Source organism: Canis lupus, chromosome 27 (assembly GCF_003254725.2).
Source record: "Canis lupus dingo isolate Sandy chromosome 27, ASM325472v2, whole genome shotgun sequence".
Taxonomy (NCBI): domain Eukaryota; kingdom Metazoa; phylum Chordata; class Mammalia; order Carnivora; family Canidae; genus Canis; species Canis lupus.
The window spans coordinates 39,971,472-39,994,923 of record NC_064269.1 but is presented as its reverse complement, the minus strand read 5'-3'; the positions used below and the strand labels follow the sequence as shown (position 1 = coordinate 39,994,923).

At 41.6% G+C, this 23,452-nt stretch overlaps 1 protein-coding gene and 1 long non-coding RNA gene across 6 annotated transcripts in view; one reads left to right on the top strand and one right to left on the bottom strand.

The window, feature by feature from the left end:
• The window catches only part of KCNA5 (potassium voltage-gated channel subfamily A member 5), a 54,495-nt gene extending 40,643 nt beyond the window's left edge, over nucleotides 1–13,852 (top strand). The window contains exons 2-4 of one of the 4 annotated variants that reach the window (XM_025461908.3): nucleotides 1,146–1,253; nucleotides 2,725–2,939; nucleotides 13,528–13,852. In XM_025461908.3, the coding sequence (XP_025317693.1) occupies nucleotides 1,146–1,253; nucleotides 2,725–2,767 (151 nt within the window). In that variant the 3' untranslated portion in view covers nucleotides 2,768–2,939; nucleotides 13,528–13,852. Of the gene's footprint in view, nucleotides 1–1,145; nucleotides 1,254–2,724; nucleotides 2,940–13,527 lie in introns of those variants that run through there. The other 3 variants (XM_035707310.2, XM_035707311.2, XM_035707309.2) reach the window with 3 other exon arrangements.
• Nucleotides 1–23,452, bottom strand: part of LOC112669068 (uncharacterized) — an 82,846-nt gene that overhangs the window by 31,889 nt on the left and 27,505 nt on the right. The gene's annotated exons all lie outside the window — the stretch shown is intronic.

Genomic DNA, 23,452 nt, shown 5'->3' with positions numbered 1-23,452 from the left:
GACTGTCGTTCCTTGAATTCCTGCAGCCTGAATTTCTGCAGAGCACAGTAGCACTTGCTTGTGTGGGCTGGTGGCAGAAACCGTAGGCAAATCTGTGCTACGGATCTGCTTTACTTGTTGCCAAAGGGATTGCAGAAGGAAGAGGAAAAGGAAGCTTGGAAGGGAATCTGGGAGGGCGGCCTGAAATTCAGTATTCCTAATGAGTGAACTGGAGCTGCAGAGTTCTGTGTACCTAGGAGGTATTTAACTAAAATTTGATGAGCAAATGAAAAGGCAAAGCCACAAACAGTTACGAAGGCAGAGTTGACTTTATATATCACCCTGCTACCATCGCAATATTCACAGTACATACCCTGTAAGGCCCAAACCTGGGCCTTTGACCTTTGCCCTGTTTCTCTATCAATATTTGGACACTTCAATTAGCCTCTTACTTTTCCTCCAGTATCCTTGTCAAGCATCTTTCCTCCCCCATCCTTGTTTCTTCGCCCTGAGCATGAGGTGGGGCACTGGGCCATCTCCCCATGCTGTTATTTTGGGATTTCTAAGTCTGTTGTGAATAAAGTGATAATTGGCTTCATATTCTTATTCCAAAAAGAGGCTCCATTTTACTGACCATATTTTTAGTTCCCCTGTGGTCACTTGGAGAATTGAAAAGGCCACAGACATGCCTCGCATACAGAGCAGCATGTTTGTATACGGTGACCTTTATACATGGGGTTGGCCTCTAAGGTGGGTATTTCAATAGATTTGGCCACCACTGTTGCCTCCTCGATGCCCTGAGATAAATGCAGAAAGTGTAGGTTTTCCTATGGGCTACTGGGAAGATGTATCTCTGTCAAGACCCCACCATATATGTAGGGAGTGATAGGGTATATTCCATGCCTTCCACTAACTGTAGAGAGAGGGAGTCATAAGGCCCTAGAACAGCTGAATCAATGGCAAATTGCAACAGTCCTGTGCTTTACTCATGGCAGACTGGCTGAGCCACTGGCCTAATGTTAAACATGGCTGAGTTTAGCCATCTCCTGCAGGGATCCATCTGCTTTTAGGTGTCTACTGGGCACTCAGGAGTTGGCAGGAGAAGTGTCTAGAGTAGTGCAACGGTGCAAACTGGACATAATTTCCACACTCTTTCTTTCCCTCAGATGGCTGGGAGGTCTAGACGGCTCCTGTTTCAAGGAGTGGACATCAATCTGGAAGCATTGCTATATTCCTGCTGGTTGTGACACCACCCAATCAGACCCTGTGTGCAGGTACTGTGTGTACTGCTCCAAATGCCCTGTGGTGAGCACCGTGCTCTAGCACGGTACACTGCAGCTACCATGAGTCCTGGGGATGACTACTCCTGGGTCCCTTTGCTTCATGGGAAGAGAAGCTATAATATCAAGAGAAGGGAGGTGGGTATACTCACTGATTTGCACTAACTGTCCTCCAGGACTATATCTCAAGAATGATGTCAACCAGACCACCCCAAATATCCAGGTACACCCTTCACAAATGGAGGGAGACCTGTTCCATGTGCTGAACCTACCACCCATTGTGTGATATGGCAGGGAAGAGTTTGCAGTCATACCTGTGTCTCTTATCATTATAAAGCTCTGCTGGCAGCTCCTGGCCTCCTGTTCTACAGGACTCAGGCCTAGGTCAGCCCTGCAGGGAGACTCTTCCTTTCTGAAAAACCACTAAAATTCTTCCAATCATTGGAAAAGACTTGGCAGGAGGTTCTGGTGAGCCTTTTCTTGACTTCCCACTGCAGCCACAAATGATAACCTTGTTTCGCTTCTCAAACTCAAGGCCAAGAAACAAGGATGCAGGAGATATACATTTCCTAGGCTTTTTTTTTTAAAGATTTATTTATTTATTTGAGAGAGAGAGAGAGAGAGAGAGAGCTAGCTGGGAGAGGGGAGAGTGAGAGGGAGAAAACCTTGAGCAGACTCTCTGAAATCCCACAACCCTGAGATCATGACCTGAGCTAAAACCAAGAGTCAGATGCTCAACCAACTGAGCCACCTATGCATCCCAAGGCTTTTTAAAAAATAGTCCTCCCCTGTCTGTTTTGAGTGAACATGATCACACTCATGAGGGTCACTCAGCCATTGCTAAACAACTTTCAGGATGCCCTACAGTGGTATCTGTGCCTAGCCTTCAGAGGATCTTCAGAGCTCTTCAGAGCTGAAATGGTATGGACTGCTGATAGGGTGGCTGTGATATCTAGAAACCACCCTGCTGCATGGGGGGAGGGAGCTAAAGGTAATGGTTAACTTGCAAACTGGCCTTCTCGAAAAGAAGATACCCTCCTGCCAAGTAACTATGGCCCAATGCTAAGGAAATCAATGGCTGATGTTCCCTAAATCTGACCACTGATGTGGTGAATCTTACCACTAGCTTGCCATGTTACACAATTGGAACTTCAAAGCTTGAACCAGCTCCCTGATTCTTTTTTTTTTTTAATATTTTATTTATTTATTCTTGAGAGAGAGAGAGAGAGAGAGGCAGAGACACAGGCAGAAGGAGAAGCAGGCTCCATGCAGGAAGCCTGATGTGGGACTAGATTCTGGGTCTCCAGGATCACACCCTGGGCTGAAGGCAGCACTAAACCGCTGAGTCACCCGGGCTGCCCTAGCTCCCTGATTCTTAAAGGGGAGGGCCTCATGCTCTGCACAACCACAGATGCTAAGCTGCCCAGATAAGATGGGGGCCAACGTCCTGCATGTTGTCCTGCAGTTGTATCCTGACCTCTGATCACACCAAGTTGGTGCTTCGCTAAACCAACAACTCAAACCCCAGCATCCAAGAGTTGAGATGCCTGTCCTGGATCCTACAACCACCCCTATCAGATCTCTGGTACTGTCCTAGAAGGCAGTAGACAACGAAGTCCTGCTCACCTCCTTGTCCTCATCTCCATGAGTTTCCCCAGTGAACACTGCTTCCACAGGAGGGTATGTATACTCATACAGTGCTTAATCTTCTGTTATATTTCCTTCTGATTTTTTTTCAGTGTGTGTGTGCATACATGTGCAGACATGTGGGTGTGCTTAAACAAAATTAGAATCATGGAACACAGAGATTTTTACTTTTATTAATTAATGTTTTATTTTGGATAATCTTAGATGTTTGATAGAAGAATTGCAAAAATAGTACAGAGTTCCTGAACACCTTTTATAGTTTCCCTAATGTTAACATCTCAGATAGCCATGGTACATTTGTCAAAACTAAGAAATTAACATCGATTCATTACTACTAATTAAATGACAGACTATATTAAGATTTCACTAGTTTCTTTTTTATTATTATTAATGTCCTTTTTCTGTTCCAGGATACAATGCAAGATAATACATTGAATTTAATCATGTGTTCTCAATCTTCTGGTTTTTTAGCCATTGCCTGTTTTCCATGGCCTTGACAATTTTCAAGAGTACTGGTCAAGTATTTTGTAGAATACCCCTCAGTTCAGTTTGTCTTATATTTTCTCATGATTAGATGCAGGTTGTGGGTCCATGGGAAGAAGATGACAGAGATGAAGTACCCTTCTCCTCACATGATACCTGAGGATGCATAATACCAACAAGACCTACCTCTTAGTTTTGGGGGTTCCTCAAGGTTTCCCACTGGAAAGTTACTGGTTTTTCCTTTCCATATGTTACTCTTTGTGAGTGAGTCACTAAGTCCTGCCTATACTCAAGGGAAGGGGAATCAAGCTTCACCTCCTGGAGAGGGAGGGAGGATATCTGTGGATATTATCTGGAATTTTTCTGTAAGGAATATTTTTTCTTTCTCCCTCATTTATTTATTTACTTATTTAATCACTTACTTATATCACTATGGTGTCATGGATACATATTTTGTTTTGGGAAATTATAATCCAATACTGTCATTATTGATTTTGTCACACAAATTGTCCCAGTTTTGACTTTGGGGAATCTCTTTCAGGTTGGTTTCTATATCCTTTTGGAATGCCCCTAAACTCCCTACCTCCTTTTTTCTGGACACTCTTCCTTACTTCTGGCCTTATAAGGTACTCTGGGTTCAACTTGTATTTTCCCTGTGGAGCCCTATAACGACATCTCCTAGAAGTCCTGGTTTCTTTCACTGGAGAGTCATAGTTAAACCCCAAGATCTGGACTCTGGGGATGCTCATTGCTACTGGGGTGCTACTGCTGCTAAGCCCTCTCAGGAGACAGAGCTAGGAAATACATGGATTTATACTAACCTATGAACACAGGCATAACTATCATTACTTCTGTATCTATTTATCTATATAAATAAACATAAGTTCACAGGTTATCTTCAACTTGAACCCAGTACAGGGTTCACGCTAGCTTTCCACCCTTGCTCATTTGTAATTTCTTTCTCCAGCATTGAGAGATGTGGCTCCCCTTATCTGCAACTTGTTTACTTACTTGTTCAACCCTAATGTATAGAGAAAGTAGTTTCAGAATTGCTAACCTCTACCCCAGCAGACTGAGTTTAATATACCAATACTTTTCTTCTTTTAGGTAATGTAAAATTTTTGGAAGGATCAAGTACACATATAAAAGTATACAAGTCAAGAGTGTAAGGTTTGAATTTTCACAAAGTGAGCACATTCTGTTAATCTACACCCAGATCAAGAAAAAAAAATCACCAAAATTCCAAAAGCTCCTGTGGCCCTTGGCCAATCACTTCTCCCCACAAAAAGAAAGTGCAAAATGGCTTCTCATATGGTGGGTTTGGGCTGGATTTGGACTTCATAGACATGGAATCACACTGTATTGTGTCTGCTTCTTTTGTTTGACACTGTGCTAATAAGATCCTTCCCTGTTGTTGCAGGTAGTTGTGGTTCATTTATTCCATATGTCATGCTTTCTTAAGATTATATCATAAGCTGTTTTTCTTGGTCTTAAATATTTCTCTATAATATGATTTTAATGCCTATTTATAGTATGATTATACCATAAACAATTTAATCATCCCCATATTGTAATTTAATTGTCCTCTGGTTTCTACATTATAAATAATGTTGGCTAGCGGTACTTTAAGAAGATTGATAGGAGAATAATATAATAATTCTAATGGCTCAAAGTCAGTCAAGCCACATATGGAGTTTTGCATTCCATTTTGGCCTTAGTTGTCAGAGCACATCCAGAGAGGTTTATGAGGGTGCTGTTGATTCTGGAAATTGTGACTTATGAGGCTTAGCTGGTTGAGTGGAGACTGTTTGGCAAGGGAGCAGGCAAGGGAAACACTGTTTGAAAGGAGGGTAAACTTATTCTGTATTGTCAAGTTTTAGTCCTCACATTTAACTAAGAGAAGGCATTTTGTTCCCCTCATGTGAGGGAGGTGACTAATCAACTAAACTAGGACCCATCTGAGAGTGAAAGAAGCACCAGTCATAAATACACCCAAACAATAGACCTACAGTGGGGCTCTCCCAGGCACACCAGATGCTGATCATCACCCTGGGAATGGGAAAGTCTTCCTAATGAGCAGAGACTTACTGAGAAATGGAAAGGCTGATTCATAGTGCTGACCCTCCATTATTTAAGGCATAGTGTATTGTTAGGCATGAATGTGCAAAGATTCCCTGCTTTGGGTTGGAGGTTACTGGATGTTACTCCTTAGCAGATGGCTTCCAAGTTGCCAGATTGTTATCAGATGACATTCTAGCTCTAAACACCCTTAATCCAACTTAGAAAATTATCACCTGCATTGCTGAAATGAGTAAATGACATTCACATATCTTTCTTCCAGGTCCTTGTGGTGCTCAAACATTGTGTTTGGTCTAGAGGAGAAGACAGTGATTTGTAAGGTGCTACATTCAGTGTTACATTCAGTGTTCTGTGTTGGTTTTGGGAAGATTCCATTGGAGGTGCTGAGAATTCTGACTATGTAGAGTGCATTAGTTAGGCTTTTTTGGTTTTGAGAAACAAGTCACTTAGCTAACATAAATAAGCCTGAGGCTCATCTATATACATGCCCTTGAATTCCATGAATGATCCCTCTATATTTTTTTTTTTAAGGATCCTTCTATCTTGATAAGAAATTTCGCCCCACCCCTTTTTAAATTTTTAGGATAATTTTAGGCTTATAGAGTTGCAGAAATAATGAGAATTCTCACATATTCTTTTTTAAAAATATTTTTAAAGATTTTATTTATTTATTCATGAGAGATACAGAGAGAGAGGTAGAGACATAGGCAGAGGGAGAAACAGGCTCCTTGCAGAGAGCCTGATATGGGACTCTATTCCCTAACCTGGAATCACCCTGAGCCAAAGGCAGATGCTCAATCGCTGAGCCACCCAGGCATCCCGAGAATTCTCACATATTCTTTACCCAATCCTCCCTACATTAACATCTTATATAACCATACCACAATGAACAGAATGAGGAAATTAACACTGGTGCACTACTATCATCTGAACTTCAGATTTTATTCAGAGTTCACCATTTTTCCATGATCTCCAGAATCTCAAATTGCATTTAGTTGTCATGTTTTCTACAATCTCAGTTTGTTCTTCTTTCACATCTGGACAGTTTTGAAGACTACTGATCAGACACTGTGTAGAATGTCTCTCAATTGTGTTTCTCTGATATTTTTTCATGATAACCTGTTTGAGTTAAGGTTACCGACTATTGAGACTATCACCATCGAAGTGATGCTGTGCCCTTCTCATTGCATCGCATCAGGGGACATGTGATATTGCTATGTCTCTTTTCTGGTAAGGTTAAGCTTGATCCTTGAGGTGGTGTTTCTCAAGTTTCTTCACCGTATAGTTACAATTTCCCCTTTGTAATTAGCAAATTTTACTTAGACATAATCCAAATACCATTTTCCTTCTTAAAAACTTGCTCACTAATTTTAGCATTCTTCATAAATCAACTTTTTCTTTTAAGCCGAATCACACAAATTACTGAAGAAAAATGTGTAAGTGCAGACAGCAGGCTTCCTGGCTTCCTACAGTCATCTAATTGCCTTTCTTTATCTGTCAGTTGGGTCAGATTTTCTCTTTAAGTCTGCTTCATTCCTCTCTCTCTGCATGACTGTTTCTGCTTTCCAGTTTATGTGGTGCAGAGTGAGGCTACCATCAGCATCTCTCCTCAGTTTAAGATGCCAGTCCGAGGAGATGAACTCTTTTAGTGCCAAGCCCAAGACTCTGGGCGAAGGGACTCTGGTTGATCCAATCTGGGTCAGTAACCAAGGGTTGGTCCATTAATTTGGACCCAGAGATGAAAACCAAGTTGCTTATATACATTTGCTTAAAACCCACCTCAGTATTGGGATGGGGTGGAGAATATTCCCTAAAAATCTTTGTGAGATGAGAAGCCCCCCAAGGGGTGCCCAACTCACACAACGAGTCTGGGGTGTAGTCAGAACCAGAACACACTTCTCTTGACTTCACACAGCGTGAATTTCTCTTCTATACCTTGACCCATGTTAGACACTGAATCAAAGACATCTTGACTTCCTGTCTTGATCAAACTCAAGGGAGAGTGGCATCTTATCCCAAATCTTGGAAATAAATATGAAACTACAGTTGGGTAGGGAAGGAGATAGAAGGTTGAAGGTCCCTAATAATTCCTTGGATTTAAAGCTCTCTTTGATAGATCTGTGGAGCTGAATTATCTATCCAGCTGTGTTACCCTAATTCTCTAAAGACATGGAACTAAACCCAAAAGCTAATCCCTTAATGGGATTGACCTTAAAATGCAGCAGATTTTCAGAAATGATTGGAAAATCTTTTCTGAAAGGAGAGACGCCTGGATCAGATTCTTTAAGGAAGGAAAGCAAAGTATACCTTCCTGGTTCAACAGAGAGAAAAGGGAGGGGTGGGTGCCTATAGGGAAGAAACAATGCTTAGCAGCATTTCCTAGATTCCTGATTTATAATTTCCCTCTGATGTCGGTAATGGAGCATCCTTTTTTCTTCTGGCAGCTTGGTTATGGCACTAAGAAATTAAAGATAAATGGTATGCTCTGTGAACAGACCCTGGAACAGCTGGACATTGCTGGACACCACTGCAATGGTTGGTCAAATGGGGACATCTGGTTCTCTTCCCCAGAGGTTTGGCAAAAGCAGGAAGTCCAGTAAAGATAATCCAATTGGCCACTGCCTGGTTGAGCTCCCAGGCTGGGGAGGTTGGGTTTCTTTTTCATGGGAGCAGAGGAGGGAGAGTGGCAGGACAGCCAGCTATGCACCAGGGCCTTTCTTGCCTGCAATCCTAGGTCCATTTGACTATGGGGGATAACCTTCCAGGAAAGCTGGGGGATTGCCTAGAAGAGTTTGGGAGATTTTTTACATTTGTAATTTGGGAGCATACTAATGGCTCCCAATGAGAAAGTCTGGAATCTCATTATCAAGAGAATTTCTTCACCTGCAGAGTGACAAGTATTTGCTCTGTAATGATGAGGTTGAAGGACTCTTAGCTAGAGGTTAGGAGACATAGGATCAGGACTGTTTTATATCATGCAAGAGGTCAGCGGTCTTGGGCAAAAGACTTAAGTCTCTTCTGAAGCTCAATTTTCTCAGCTATAAAATGAGGGCAGTAATACCTGCTTCCAGGACTGTTATGAACATTATATGAAACCATGGACATGGAGAAGTTTGCTAGAAAAACATGAGCTGGGATGCCTTGGTGGCTCAGTGGTTGAGCGTCTGCCTTCAGCTCAGGGCGTGATCCTGGTGTCCCGGTATCGAGTCTCCTCTCAGGGATCCTGTTTTTCCTTCTCCATCTGCCTATGTCTCTGCCTCTCTCTCTCTCTCTCTCTCTCTCTCTCCCATGAATAAATAAATGAAATCTTAAAAAAAAAAAGAAAAACCTGAGCCATTTTGGTGGTGGATGAGATAATTTAAAATACAGTTGGAAATGCTTATGACCAATTATCAGTTCTCCATGGTGACAGGCAATGCAGAGAACTGAAATCCACAGAAGACTCAGATATCTCCATTTTAGCCTCTAGTCTCAAACTGTAAAAAAAAGTCATTTAGCTCTTTTTTAAATAAAGACAATATATGGGCAAAAAGACATGCTGGATATCCATGCCTTAATTTCCACTCAGAGGACCCATGAACAATAGGCTGACTAGAAGGTCACAGAGGAAGGGTGTGGATCTAATTAGATTTGAGTGATTGAGGTTCAGGAAAGGGACAAGATTTTGGCTATAAGATCATAATTTAGAGCAGGGCCTGACATCAAGCTCTCATGGGCAAGTGATTTTTGGTTCCAACACTCTGCAATTCCCCAAGCTGAAACTATTAAGAGTCTGGTAACTAAATCAGTAATTTACTAGTACTTTACCTTGGTTTTTCAATATGGCTCCAGTCACCTCAGGACACAGGAGTGCTTTAAAAGGAGTGATTCTTGAGAAAAATTGTCCAGGAGCATTGTCGAAGAAGTTATACTAAATCACTTTAAAAGTTAAACTAAATGTGTGTGGAGTAAGGGTGGGCAGCTGGAGAGGAGAGAGAGGATTATTTGGCTGTAGTGCCCTTGTCTGCAGAAATGCCCACAGTGTATGGACACTGGAGAGGGAAGGGGCAAAATGACAAAACAGGATGCAGCCACAAGGGCCTCTCTGAGAAGAGAGAATGTGACATGAGGAAGGACTCTTTTATGTAGCTTGCTCCATTTGGTCATATTTGTCAGCAGGATCATGAGTCAGAAAGAAAAGGGTCTTTTCTAACCTAAAAATAAAGCCATAGGGATACAGCAATCAGGGGAGGGTTTGTGGCTTGACCTTTTCTATTTCTGAATGTGGGTGAAGCATGTGTATGTTGTGGGGGAGGAGGAAATGGGGTGGACATGAAGAGAGCCATAACTTCTTGCGATCTCCAGCCCTGATTGCAAGAAGTTATGTTGGTGAAGCAAGCACTTGGTGACAGGGGAAGTTAGCATCATACCTAAACTAAAAACCAGAATTCCAATCCTTTCAGCCTCTGGTTTGCTAAGGATCCATCATCCTTTACCCCAAATCAACTCTACGGTCCACCCCTTAGCCCCAGTGCATGCACACAGGTGTTCTGCCAAATATTGATCAATGTCTAAGACTGACTTTGAGTTCATTGAAGATGCACACTACCCTGGTGATGACCACCTGAACTGAGACATATCACAGGATGGAGGGCATAGCATGAGGACAGACTGTCATCACAACATGCAAGAATTCTGCTCTTAGGTGTCAAAGAGCAAACCAGGGCTGGGAAGGCAACACAAGGTTAGTACAGTCATGGAGGATGCAACTTAATCCCTTCTAGTATACAGCCCTCAAATCTAGTGCATGAAGTTATGCCCCAAGGACAAAAATGGTTGGAAACCACAGTCAAACAACTTTGCAGACATGTGCAGAAAACCTTTGAGGTCATATCCTCTTTATCTTCCTCATCTCCTGTGGGCTCATCAGAAAGCAAGCATTTGTCTGTGATCCCCACAGAATGTAGTATCTGACAGAAGCTCAAGAAGTCCTGGAAATCAATGAGGACAGTGACAAGAAAGAGCAAAAGCAGAACACATCCCACTTTCTTTTCCACTCACCATGCTGTGACTACTCCTCTACCCACTTCATGCTCTTCTCCTCTGGTTCCTCTGGATAAATCCTACTCATCCTGGAAAAGCCAGTCCCATCCACCCTCCCCAAGGAAACCTTCCCCAAATGTTCTATCCCACACTTCTCCCTCCTTCCTCCCAATCCCCCAAATACACTCTGTATCACTCAGTGCTAGCACTTACTGATAGGCTGTTCTGTTGTCTGCCCCTGTTTTGCACGTAGGGGAACTTGTAACCATAATGAAGCTGGACAAGAATGAGGCATCAGACCTTGGTCTAAGTCCGAGGCAAACACTTGCACTCTCTACTACACAGCTTTCTTGTCAGTAAAATGAGGTTAATCATATCCCTCTCATGGAATTATTTCGAGAAGGAAATGAAGAAAAGTATGCAAAAGACTAAGAATAATAGCTGACACATAATAAATGTTTAAAAACACTGTCTAGGGGTGCCTGGGTGGCACAGTGAGTTAATTTTGGCTCAGGTCATAATCTCAGGGTTGTAGGATAGAGCCCCACCTTGGGATCTGTGTTCAGTGCAGAGTATGCTTGTCCTCCCTCTGCTCCTCCCTGACTCACTCTCTCACTTACTCTGCCCTTCAAATACATAAATAAATACAATCTTAAAAAAAATAAAAACACTATCTATTGGTATAAAGAGGGCACTATTTGTTTAGATCAAAAACTCTTCCGACATATTGTCCCTCATCATATTCATTGTATAATTACTGGTCCAAAAATAAAGGTGAAATAGAAGTATTACATGAGCTTCAATGGAAGGGTTGGTACTGTCACTGATGCAAAGCTGCTGAATGACCCCATTAATATGGCCTACTCCTTGGCCCTATTTACCCCGTCGCCCCATTTAGTCAGGGGTGAGCACTCTGACACTGGCCTGCATGGCTGAGTGTCTTGAGAAATGGCCCACAAGTCAGAACATGAGCTCCCAGGGGCCTGGAGACCATGTGTTCTATGACCTTCCTGGGGCCTCTTCCAGCCTCACACTCCATAAATCTGAATTTGATTAGGATAGGCAATGGTTGGAGATGCTCCCCAGCGAAGTGGTGCCAAGAGCCTTGCCCAGGAGGGGGACAGCGCCTGTGATGAAGTAATCGGAGGGGGACAGCTGCATCTGTCTTGGTAAACAGATGAACTCAGTCAACAGCCTCATCAGCAACCAAGGCAGAGAGAAGCCACCCACAAGACCTTCTCACTCTCCAGCCAGGACATTAACCAGCTCATCCATTCCCCACACACCACACATGGGAAAGCGAATGCCCAAGAGGTGAAGTGATTTGTCTGTACTTACACCTATAGTGTGTGAAAAACTCAGACCTAAGACAACAGTCTCCTGAATCCCATTCCACTGCTCCTGGATAAGAATAAATTTGACAGAATCAATACAACACCTTCAAGTCTGCCATAGTACTGCATGAGAGATCCTGGGGGCCAGGGGCATTCCCAAAGTCATACTGTCAATTTTTTGCCCCGTTGAAGAGGAGATTAGTCCCTGAATACAGGTGACATATTGGGTGCAAATAGTCTCAGATTTGGGCTGGTTGATTTGCACCGTGACTGAGGTAGCTGGCTGTTTTTGAGTTTTTGTTTCTCTGTTGAGTGAGGAGAATAATTTGTGGCCTACTGCATCTGAGATTTTTTAAAAAATCAGTGAATCCCTCAGGGTCTAGTAGGAGTACATCAGTTTCTAATAGGAACTCAAAAAAATGTTAAATGAATCCTGTCTGCTTGAAAATGTTCTTTTTTTTTTTTTTTGAAAATGTTTTGATTGAGTTCACATGCCCCCAAGAAAAGGAGAGTTACAGTTAGACGGATTCTGTGACTCCAGGGCTTGATCTTTTGGGGACAAGTGCCAGCATGGGAGAGTCCATATCACTGCTGCATTCAAAAGGAGAGGGAAGGAATATTTAGTCCTCTTCAGGAGTCTGGAGGTGCTTCATGGTTGATTGCGAAAGCCTGGGTTCCTAGAGGAGAGTTTTCTATTTCCTTCTGAGAAAGTCACTTAATCTCAATGAGCCTCGGTTTCTTCATCCATAAAACAGTGACAATAATCTCTCTCATATTGGGAGGCAGTGAGGATTAAAAGAGACAATGCACTTTGTAAATTTAAGTGCAGTAACATGAGCCATTATTGCTCTATTTAAAGATGACTGTCAATGCAAATAGAAACATTTAAGCTGGTACTTGTGATGGACCTATTTTTTTCCCAGGGTCATTCGGAAAGATTCAGTGCTTCCCAGCAAAGACCCTCAGGCTATGGCTGCACCTGCATGTCTAGGCAGCACCCAGCTGCCTATTGGACACTATACTGTTAGGGTCTGTTCTGCACCTGGTTGTGGTGATCCCCACAAGGGGGAGATAGTGGAGCACTGTTCCATGTGAAAGGAGCAAGTGAAGAGATGTGCAACATTTCCTGCTGGGCCCTCTCAACTCTAAATGCCTTTCCTCCTGGAGTCCCAACAAATCGCTTTGGATGATACCCTTGGGGACAGATAGCCAGAAGGTGGATGCTCTTTCCCTGCTTTTTCTTCCTCCTCCCCCTCCTGCTCTTTCTCCTTTCGCTACTAACTTGAACATTTTAATCAATATGGCACTTCTCCAGGGTCTCCATGCTGTCACTGCAATTTGCTGTGGTTCAGTGGGTGAATTTTCTTTTCCCTTCTAGTGGGAAACAGAATTATTTCCATGATAGGAGCTGACTGGTACAGAGAGCCCTCCACACAAAGAACACAATGAAGAAAGGAGACAGCTGGCTGAAAAGAGAGAAGGGATTTGGGGAATTGAAATTCCTTATGATATTGGACTTAAACGTGGAAAATTCACTGCTCTGCATTGCTCAAATGCCTCTGAATTAGAGCAGAAGGGGTATCAGTTAATTTGTTAGCTCTGGGAGGAATTCATGGCCCAGAGATATACAGGATTTTTTTTTCCGACTGGTTATGATGTCCATTGTGCTTGGTGTTGATCTACACTCATCTCTTCTTTTACAGTCTCAACCAACCCATCATCTCTGTGCCTTCAGGAAAGAGGACATTCAAACCACTTCAGACAAGGAGCTGCCTCCAGTTACTTTCACCATCTCTTCAGGTGTAAGGACTGTGGACATCCTTGTGTGTATATTCAGAAAAGCACAAGACCAAGACTGCAAGATTGGGTTCTGGTCCCATCTCTCTCACTCACCTGCTGGTGACCCAGGAGCAGTCACTTCCCTCTCTGACCCTCCTCTGTCTCAGCTGTGAAGTGAGAGACACAGTTTTGGCCTTTTCTCTATGGTCAGTGGAGAGCCATGCAGTTTCAAGTAAGGTTGTGATGGCTGGAGTTGTTGACACAGGGGGTTGTGGTGGATGCTGTGTAGATGGGAGAGTAAGTGAGCTGGCTTTATTCACAGCACATCTCAGGGGTGTTCCTCAAATCTGTCCCTGCAAAATGACTCCCCAACATTGGATGACAGTAAAGCTCTCTAGGCTTAAAGTTTGACTCTTATCAAGGTCCAACTATCTCTGGGAGGGAAAACACATGGCTCTTATCAGTGACCAACCCCAGGGGCCCTCAGCTGGGCAATGACATCTCCAAAGAGGTTCTTGGGAAATTTATGGGAACAGCTTTTTTTTTTTTTTTTTTTTTTAATTTTTATTTATTTATGATAGTCACAGAGAGAGAGAGAGAGAGGCAGAGACACAGGCAGAGGGAGAAGCAGGCTCCATGCACCGGGAGCCTGATGTGGGATTCGATCCTGGGTCTCCAGGATCGCGCCCTGGGCCAAAGGCAGGCGCCAAACCGCTGCGCCACCCAGGGATCCCTTTTTTTTTTTTTTAAAGTACAGTTGTACCTGAGCATTGACCTATCAAAATACATGTTTTTTTTATACATTTTGTTTCTCTTATATACAGTGGAGACTTTTGTTTGCATATTACGAGTATAAGTAGATATAGGCAGATAGGCATGTTATAAAAAGCAAATATTTGATCACTTCACACCCATTAGGATGGTAACTATTAAAAAAAAGCCCAGAAAATGACAAAAGTTGGATATGGAGAAATTGTAACCTTGTGCACTATTGTTGTGGGAATAATGCAAAATAGGGTGGCTGCTATGGAAAACAGCATGACAGTTTCTAAAAAAAAAAAAAAAAAAATTAAAAATAGATTTACCATCAGATCCAGCAATTCCATTTTAAAATATATAACCAAAATAATTGAAGGCAAATTCTTGAACAGATATTTGTACACCAATGTTCATAGCAGCCTTATTCACAATAGCCAAACAATGGACGCAATCCAAGTGTCCTTCAACTGATGAATGGGGAAGCAAAATGTGGTGTAAACATAGAGCGGAATATTATTCAGCCCTAAAAAGGAAGGAAATTTTGACGTGTGACACAACATTGATGAACCTTGAAGACATTGTACTAAGTGAAATAAACCAGTCACAAAAAGATGAATACTGAGTGGTTACTAGAATAGCCAAATTCACAGAAACAAAAAGTAGAATGGGGTTGCTGGCGGCTAGGGGAAGAGGGAATTCATCATCACTGTCACAAGGTGAAAAAAGTTCTGGAGATTGATTGTGCAACAATATAAACTGAATGTACATAACACTCCTGAACTGTAAAATTGTTAAGAGATAAAATAAAAAATGGTTAATATGTTAATTTAAAAAAAGAAAGAAAAAGAATAAAGCAGATGTTGAGTCTGATGGTGATAAGAACCAGACTAACTACTTAGTGCAAACCAGTTAAAGTTGACTTCCTGAGAGGACAAGGTAGAAATGGCAGGAGGGTCTGGGACACTGAGGACAGTCAGATGGGCCCTGCTGGTGGGATAGTAGACCGCCTCAGGTTTCACTGGTTTCACTATCTGAACTATGATGAGGGCCACGACAGGTACTTCCTTGGAGGTAGCTGAAGATGACTGTATCCCCACTTGAGTTGTGGCTATGCAGTCTTGGAGACAAGACTGTGAAGGAGATGAAGGTTGGAAATAAAAGCCCTGAGTTAGGGATCTCTTCCTCTTAAGATTATTTAGCATTCCCGAAGCATCATCTTATTTTCCTAGCTTGATCCAATAGATGACACATACTTATTGAGCTTGATGTCTATTTATATATTTTTAGCCCTTTGATTCTACTCAACTCAGCCATCTCAATAGGCAGCTTGGCACTCAGTTGAAATATATAATACTAGTTCTGAAGGGTTTTCTAGTTGAGAAGCACCATAGACAACATTTTAGCATAGATCACACCCAGAGCAGAGTCTGAATCTGAATGTAAATCAAATGAGCTAAATTATTTGGGAAGTATAAGTAAAGAGAAAAAGTTGTGAGATAGGGATGAAGGAAGAGCAAAAGTGAGAATGTACTCTCATGATGGCCACACTCGATGCCCAGAAAAATCCATCCCAGAGGAGGAAGGAGAAAATGTATCCACCAACTCGTATGTCCTATCCATGAAATTTTTGCTGAATGTACATCAACTCCCTTGGAATTTCAGGTAAAATATGTAGGGTTATCTAAGAAGTCTCTGGTGATTCATACTCCAGCTGGCAGTGGGAAACCCCAAGGTGAGAGCAGGGAGGACACAGTAGGGCCATAAGATGAGAGCTTTTGGGTTGTGCTTGATGGGATCATATGTATTTTCCACAGAACAATTGGTCAAGAGCTAGAGAAAGACAAGTGAGATTGGAAAAATCTGAGGTAGCTCAACAAATAAAAATGACTGATTCTGTAAACTAAAAGGAAAATTGGAAAGTCCCACTTTGATGTCTTCTTAAAAAAGATTATATTTATTTATTTGAGAGAGAGAGAGAGAGATAGAGAGAGAGAATGGTGGGGGAAGAGGCAGAGGGAGAAGCAGACTCTCTGCTGAGCCAGGAGCCTGACAACATAGTGCTCCATCATAGGACCATGAGATCGTGACCAGAGCCTAAAGCAAACCCTTAACAGGTTGAGCCACCCCGGTGCCCCTTAATGTCTTTTTTTTTATTGTAATTCTATTAGGTACAATATATAAACTGCATTCTGCAATTTGGCTGGCTTTATTTATTTATTTATTTATTTATTTATTTATTTATTTTACTCTTACATGTTTTTGTTTAGGCTGCATACGTTCCTGTGCAGGGGTGTATCCTCTGCTCCCACAACTTTTAAGTGAGCACATAGGACTATATTATCTCTAAGTTATTACCTTGCTTCTCTGATTTTGCTGTAAATCCCTGACATAGTTGCATGCAGTCCTGATTGGAAATGTTCTGGGTATTGGTTCTTAAACTGACTTCCCCACACTCTTGTTTCTGCTGCCTACTCCCACACTGAGCTTTCTGTCATCAGACTTTGCCTCCCCATACTCACCGCATCTTCCATGGATGTACCCCATATAAAACCACCCCTGCTATTGTCCTTTCTCCTTTTCTTCCAGCTTGACTTTGATCTACTTTCAGAGTTTCATTCTCTAATAAATTGGTTCTAGAAAATGTTGTTTTTCCATTTTTAAGATGTTTGGAGAGTGCTCTCTACTAACTCTTCCTGGCCACCCACCTTCCCCCCCAACGCCCCCCCCTTCCCGTGATTCAGCTATGTCAGTCCTACCTTCCTACACTTCTTACCAGCCTTCCAATTGTCATTCTTGATACTATTTCTCCCCTATCATTTTCCTTTTTTAAGCACCTGAAAATGGTGCCCCTGAATCACAGTATGAGCCACTGGAATCTGTATTCTGAGGATCTTTACTCAGTCAGTCATATGTGTTGAACATCTTCCAGAAGAGCTGATCTTCCAGGTAAATTATCATCCAGGTAAATCAAAATTGTTCACAATGTAGATGTGCCTAAATATGTTGTACATCTGTATATTTCTAGGAGTCTTGGTATGTGACTAGAAGCCAAAATGGCTTTATTTTTGGTTTTTGGGATATCAATTTAGCCTGAAAATGAAGAGACACTGTCTAACTGTAGGTACCATTTATTTATACTTACCATACTTACTATATACCTAGAATTGTTCTAGATGCTTGCCATAAATTCATAGTATCATTATTTTTACAGCATAACACAAAAAGGTAGGTAATTTCAGTCTCTATTTATAGATGAGAAATCAAGGATTAAGAAGTAAAATAACTTTCCCAAGTTCTCACAGCTAGTAAGTGACTGAATCAGGGTTCAACTCCACCTTGTGTGAGGACATCTTTGCTGTGTAGCCTCACCATCCATTTGGGGAGAGGACCAGATTAGGGCAGCCAATGTGATTTCTCCCAAGTCACCTGGAATTGGAATAGATGTTTTGTGCCTGAACTACTAAGAGTTTTGTCTTTGGGTCAAAGGTCTCAGGTAGAGTCTCGGGCTTCAGATCAGCAATGAATGACACCATCAGTCATTTGGTCTTAGTATGGATACATCCATTTCTTGGGAAGTTCAGCTTCTTAGCACTTTGCTTCTTCTCTTTAACTGGAGAAAGCTGACAAGCCAGGAAAGCTCTAGAGCTCCATTCTAGGATGTTTCCATCCTCAGAAAAGAGACTTCACTACCTCCAAAAGGATGTGCTTAGGAGCATAGGGACTTTGGTAAGAACTGTGTGCTGCCAGAGTGGAGAAAGTATTCAGCAGAAGCAAGCTATGTCAACACAGAAAAAATCTGGAATGTCACCTCTCCACCCCCACCAAGTTGCAATGAATTAAGCCATTTTTATCTACTAATCTCTACCCACCACTAGGTTCTGCATTATGGGTAAAATAAATGAAGACATAATAACAGGGTCCTGTTAGCAAATTTTTCTATTTTGTTTTCATCCTCCTTCCCTTTCTTTTCCCATACACTCTCCCTCCCACCCTTCCTCCCTCACTTCCTCCCTCCAAAAATGATGGGACCTTATATAGACAAAAAAATTCTTACAGGGATCCCTGAGTGGCTCAGGGATTTAGCACCTGCCTTTGGCCCAGGGTGTGATTCTGGAGTCCCGAGATCGAGTCCCACGTCAGGCTCCCTGCATGGAGCCTGCTTCTCCCTCTGCTTGTGTCTCTGCCTCTCTCTCTCTCTCTCTGTCTCTCTCTCTCTGTCTATCATGAATAAATAAATTTAAAAGAAATCTTACAGATTTTGCAAGCCCACTCAGTGGGCTTTGCTTAATAAACCTACTCTGGGACCTTAAGGTTTGTGAGTGATCACACCCGTAATTATTTTTAAGTTAGGAACTAATTGAGTATATACAAGAATTGAATAGATGGATATCAACATGTCATTTTTATGATGGATGAAGCTGAATTCAGTAAGTGGTTGAAACACATGGCCTCAAATGGACTTCCCATTACCCCTTCCCTCCCCAAATATCTTGGTAGAATTTGGTTTGCAGAGGAGACATGCTCAATGTCACCATCAGGAGAGTAAGGCCAAAGACAGAGAAAAGGAAAAAGACTACACTATGCTTAGTTTTTAATATACTAATTCCACTTGGGGAAAGGCCCAAGAAGGGCTTGGTTAAAGCTGGAAAGAAAGAACCAATCTACTAGTCAGTAAACATTATAGCATGAAAACATGAAATAAGGAGAATAAAAGTTTCCCTCTGGGGTAGGTAAAATTCTCCAACCAGTCTACCTCAGTTAACTTAAAATCGGGCAGCCCAGGTGGCTCAGCAGTTTAGGGCCGCCTTTGGCCCAGGGCATGATCCTGGAGACCGGGGATGGAGTCTGCATCAGGCTCCCTGCATGGAGCCTGCTTCTCTTTCTGCCTGTGTCTCTGCACCTCTCTCTGTGTGTCTCTCATAAATAAATAAATAAAATCCTTTTTAAAAAACTGAAAAAGCAGTCCTCCTAGTTAAAGAAAATGTAAAATCTCAGCAAAAACAAAAATCCTTTGATGTTTTACCAAGGCTTACACTCTGACCCTCTTAATCAATGTATCTTACAAGTAGCCAATACACTTCACTAGCTTACAACATTTATTTCTCTCCTGTCTGTGTGTCATGAGGATCTTCACCTTCACCTGACTGTCAAAGACTAATTCCCCCCACCCCCAAAAAAGACTAATTCCCACCTTTTGCAGCTAAGAAGGGTGTCTTAGGTTTTAACCCCCTATAAAAATAAGTCTGTAAGTAAAAACCATCCCCTACCACACATACACTTCATTTGGTTCCAAAATACAGATTTTTCAGCTTATGGCAAAGCTATCTCCAGCTTATGTTGTGGTCTCTTTCTCCACGACAGCAGCCTCTGACAGCAAAAGCATCCTGGATTTCATTTACCAATATCCTTATTCATAAAAGAAAAATATCAGCCTAGTAGTGCGCTGAACTCTATTAAACTATATTAGCAGAAGCGCTCCTGGATTGTATTTTTCTATTCTGAAGCCTGGCTCCACTTCCAATTCAACCATCTCCATCCTCACGCTCCGGAGCAGGAGAGTTCTAGTTCATAAGGATTGTGAGGCCTCTTGGAAATGGCTTTACAGGCCATTTTCTGAAGGGAGCAATTAACTCTGTAGGAAACCAGAGAGCAGCAGGGTATTACTGACTGGAAGGCTCTCGGTGATGGCAGGTTTCTTCACCTTCAGAAGGACTGCAAACAACACCCAAGGGATGTGCCTGCAATCCTTTAAATCTGGTACTTAGAAGGGATCCCCAAGGTTATCTGTCATTTCTCTCCTCAGAGGGACAAGTGTCTCTTGTTCTCTTTGACCTTCTGAGATGTTTAAAACCCTCTCTCTTAACTTATTTGGTCATTTCCATTAGGAAATTCTTTTCAGTGCCAAACTGCTTTTAGCAGTCATGTGGTTTTAAAACCTGGGCATTCATGCAACCTATAAAATACAGGATCAGGAAATCTTCAAAGAAAATACATTCCCCTGTAGCCCATTTGGCAAAGCTATCCTCGTCTAGGCTAGAAATTGCAAAGCAATGAACCCCCAAAGTAAATAGCTAGAGTCTTCATTCAATGGAGATATTTTTCCCTTTAAACTACTCTGTTAAAAAGTCTGCAGAACACTAATCAAGCTTTCATCAACTATCTGCTCAATATTTTCAGCTAGATTCCTTTGTTTTGTATTTCTCCCTCCCAATTATCCTGAGGTCTTTCCTATCTCTAGTTCAACACATGTCTTCCATGGGAAGGGCACATCAGCCCAGTAGGTTCCTTCCCCACCTCCACAGGATAAGAACCGGTGCTCAACATGGTGACCCACCACAATCAAGGAAGGATTCAGTGGGGTGCACTGTCCCTCAGGCAAAGAAGTGGATTAGCAATGCAAGAAGGAGCTTCAGAGACCACTCAGTCCAATCTTCTCCCTTGGTAGATTTGGAAACTGAAGTTCTGGGAGGGAAAACCAGTTGGCTCAGGTCACACAGATTGTTAGTGGAAGAACCAGTAGATCAGACCCTCTTCCCTCGACTCTTAGTTGAATGTTATTTCTGCTGCAAACAATATTAGCTCATAATCATAGAAAATTTTTCAACATGAATTAAAAGGAAAATAATTTTCTGGCTATTAAGAAAACCAACTCTCCAGAATGTTTCATTTTTTATTATTCAACTTATTCAAAATTATACTGTTTTAACATTTTAAAAATATCTTAGATGTTAGCAGTAAAGCCAAAAAAATAACCCCAGGAATGAATACCCATATTTAGATATACTCCATGACCAACCATGCTTCCCAAACATAATGCCCAGTCAAGTAAAAGCCTGCTCAAACCCCATGGGTCTGATTCTTTTCCCATTATAATAGGATTATAAAGTACTTAACTTCTGCAACCGCTTTTGGGACCAGATTTACTTCCTCACCACAGAATCCCTTTCAGGGATAGCCAAAGGCCCCGTGCATCTTAATCATTTATCACTTGTTTCAAGGGCTTTGACTTTGATCTGGGGATAATTCCTTATGTTTGAAAGAGGAATAAGCCTTTTATCTAATCTGGGGAACAAAGTACGGAATCCAGCAGCCAGAAGTTCTGGGTTTATTTTTCTTAGGCAAACCCATGAATTCATCATCACTTTAGGGAGAAACAAAGAAGGGGTTTCAGAACACAGTTCCCAGCTGTTGGCTACTCATTTACAAAAAAGGGGGGGAAAAAGCCTGCCAGGCTGAAATGTTGGTGATCCAGATCCCAATAAAAAGGGGAAACAGGCATTCCTCATTCCCACTGGCTGGGTTGTGAGGACCTTCTTCTGGATCACATCTCTAGGAACAAGGTCTGTTCTGGGCCTCCAACCATGAACTCTTGAAGCTCTACAAGGACTTAATTTAGCATGAGGGAGTGCAGGTTATCAGCCTGACAGCTGATTGCTCTTCTTAGTAGGGTTTGCAGAGCTTAAGTCTTGGATGAATGAGAAACACATGCACTTCAGCTCCATTTAGAAGTTGCATGGATTTACCGCAAGACAAGGAATTATGGACTTTTCTTGAACTTTAATGGACAGATGGACTCAGTATCTGAAGTTGAGTTCTGCCCAAGCTGATGTTTCATCATTTCTGTTATTACTGATTTTTAAAATATAATTCCCCTCATGAATTCATAGATAGCTTTATGCTTATGGTATGCCAAGGAACTATATTACCCATTGTTTCCAATGTTATTGATTTAAAATATCTTTTATGAATAGAGAGTTGGCTTCCAAGCCTTTGGTTCTATTCCGACCTTAAGTTTAAATTTGCTTTTGGAGAGTTCTACTTCTATTTCAATGGAATTTGCTCTCCTTTGTGACCTTGAAGGCTGAAAACCGCATATGACATAAATGAAGTAAGAGAATTGGGCCCAGTTTTCTCCTTCTTCTTCCATATTGCTCTTTTCTGTCTATTTTTACTTTCTTTGTTTGTTTCAAAACAAAGAGTTTTGAAATGTACTTCCTCTAAGAAGGGAATGTACATAGGACACTTGATGTTTTAGAAAATATAACCAAAATCCACATAGACAAAAGTACAAGTAAATATTGATGACCTATTATTAAGGCACTCTGGGATTTAATTGTTAATAATTGATGCATTTGTACTTTATGTAATCTTCGATAAGTATTTGCTAACATGGAGAGATTAAAATGTCATACACATGTACATCTAACTTACAGCAGAACTGAGAACAGAACCTGGGTATCACTACTCAAATTTCATTAATTTTACAATATACTTAAATTTGAATAGACCATTTTCCCCTGGTATTAAAGTGACTTTAACTGATAACGAAGATTCTAATTTCTCACCAATATCTCCCAATATTCTGCCAATATTTCCCAATATGCCCTCAGGTCCTATCTCCCCAGATCACTTTATCAATTTTCAGTGGCTCCCCATCACAGAGGAAGCAAGAGCATTTCAAGGATACCAGCTACTTGGCAGACCTTCCAGGATCTCCATAGATGTCTAAAAAAATACATTCTGGGGTCACTGGGTTAAGTGGTTAAGTTAACCCAGTGGTTAAGCTCAGTTGGTTAAGCAGCGGCCTTTGGCTCAGGTCATGATCCTAGGACCCTGGGAATGAAGCCCCATTTCAGGCCCCCTGCTCAGCTCCCTCTGCTAGTGCTCTCTCTCACTCAGGTAAATAAATAAAATATTTAAAAAAATTTTAAATATAAAAAAGCACATTCTTCCAGACACGCTTCAGTAAAATATAGTAGGATATTGTATTAGAAAGAACACTGGATGCAAAATCAAATAGATATAAGTTCAAATCTGGTAACTACATAAAAATCTCTATATACAAATTCTTAATAAAATGTTAGAAATTTTATCTAGGCATCTATAATGTATATATAATTTTTACAACCAAGTACAACTTATTCAGGAAGGCAAAATTTGTTTAACATTAAAATTCAATTAATGTAATTTACCACATTAATCTAAAAATATCTCCATAGGGATCCCTGGGTGGCGCAGCGGTTTGGCGCCTGCCTTTGGCCCAGGGCGCGATCCTGGAGACCTGGAATCGAATCCCACATCGGGCTCCCG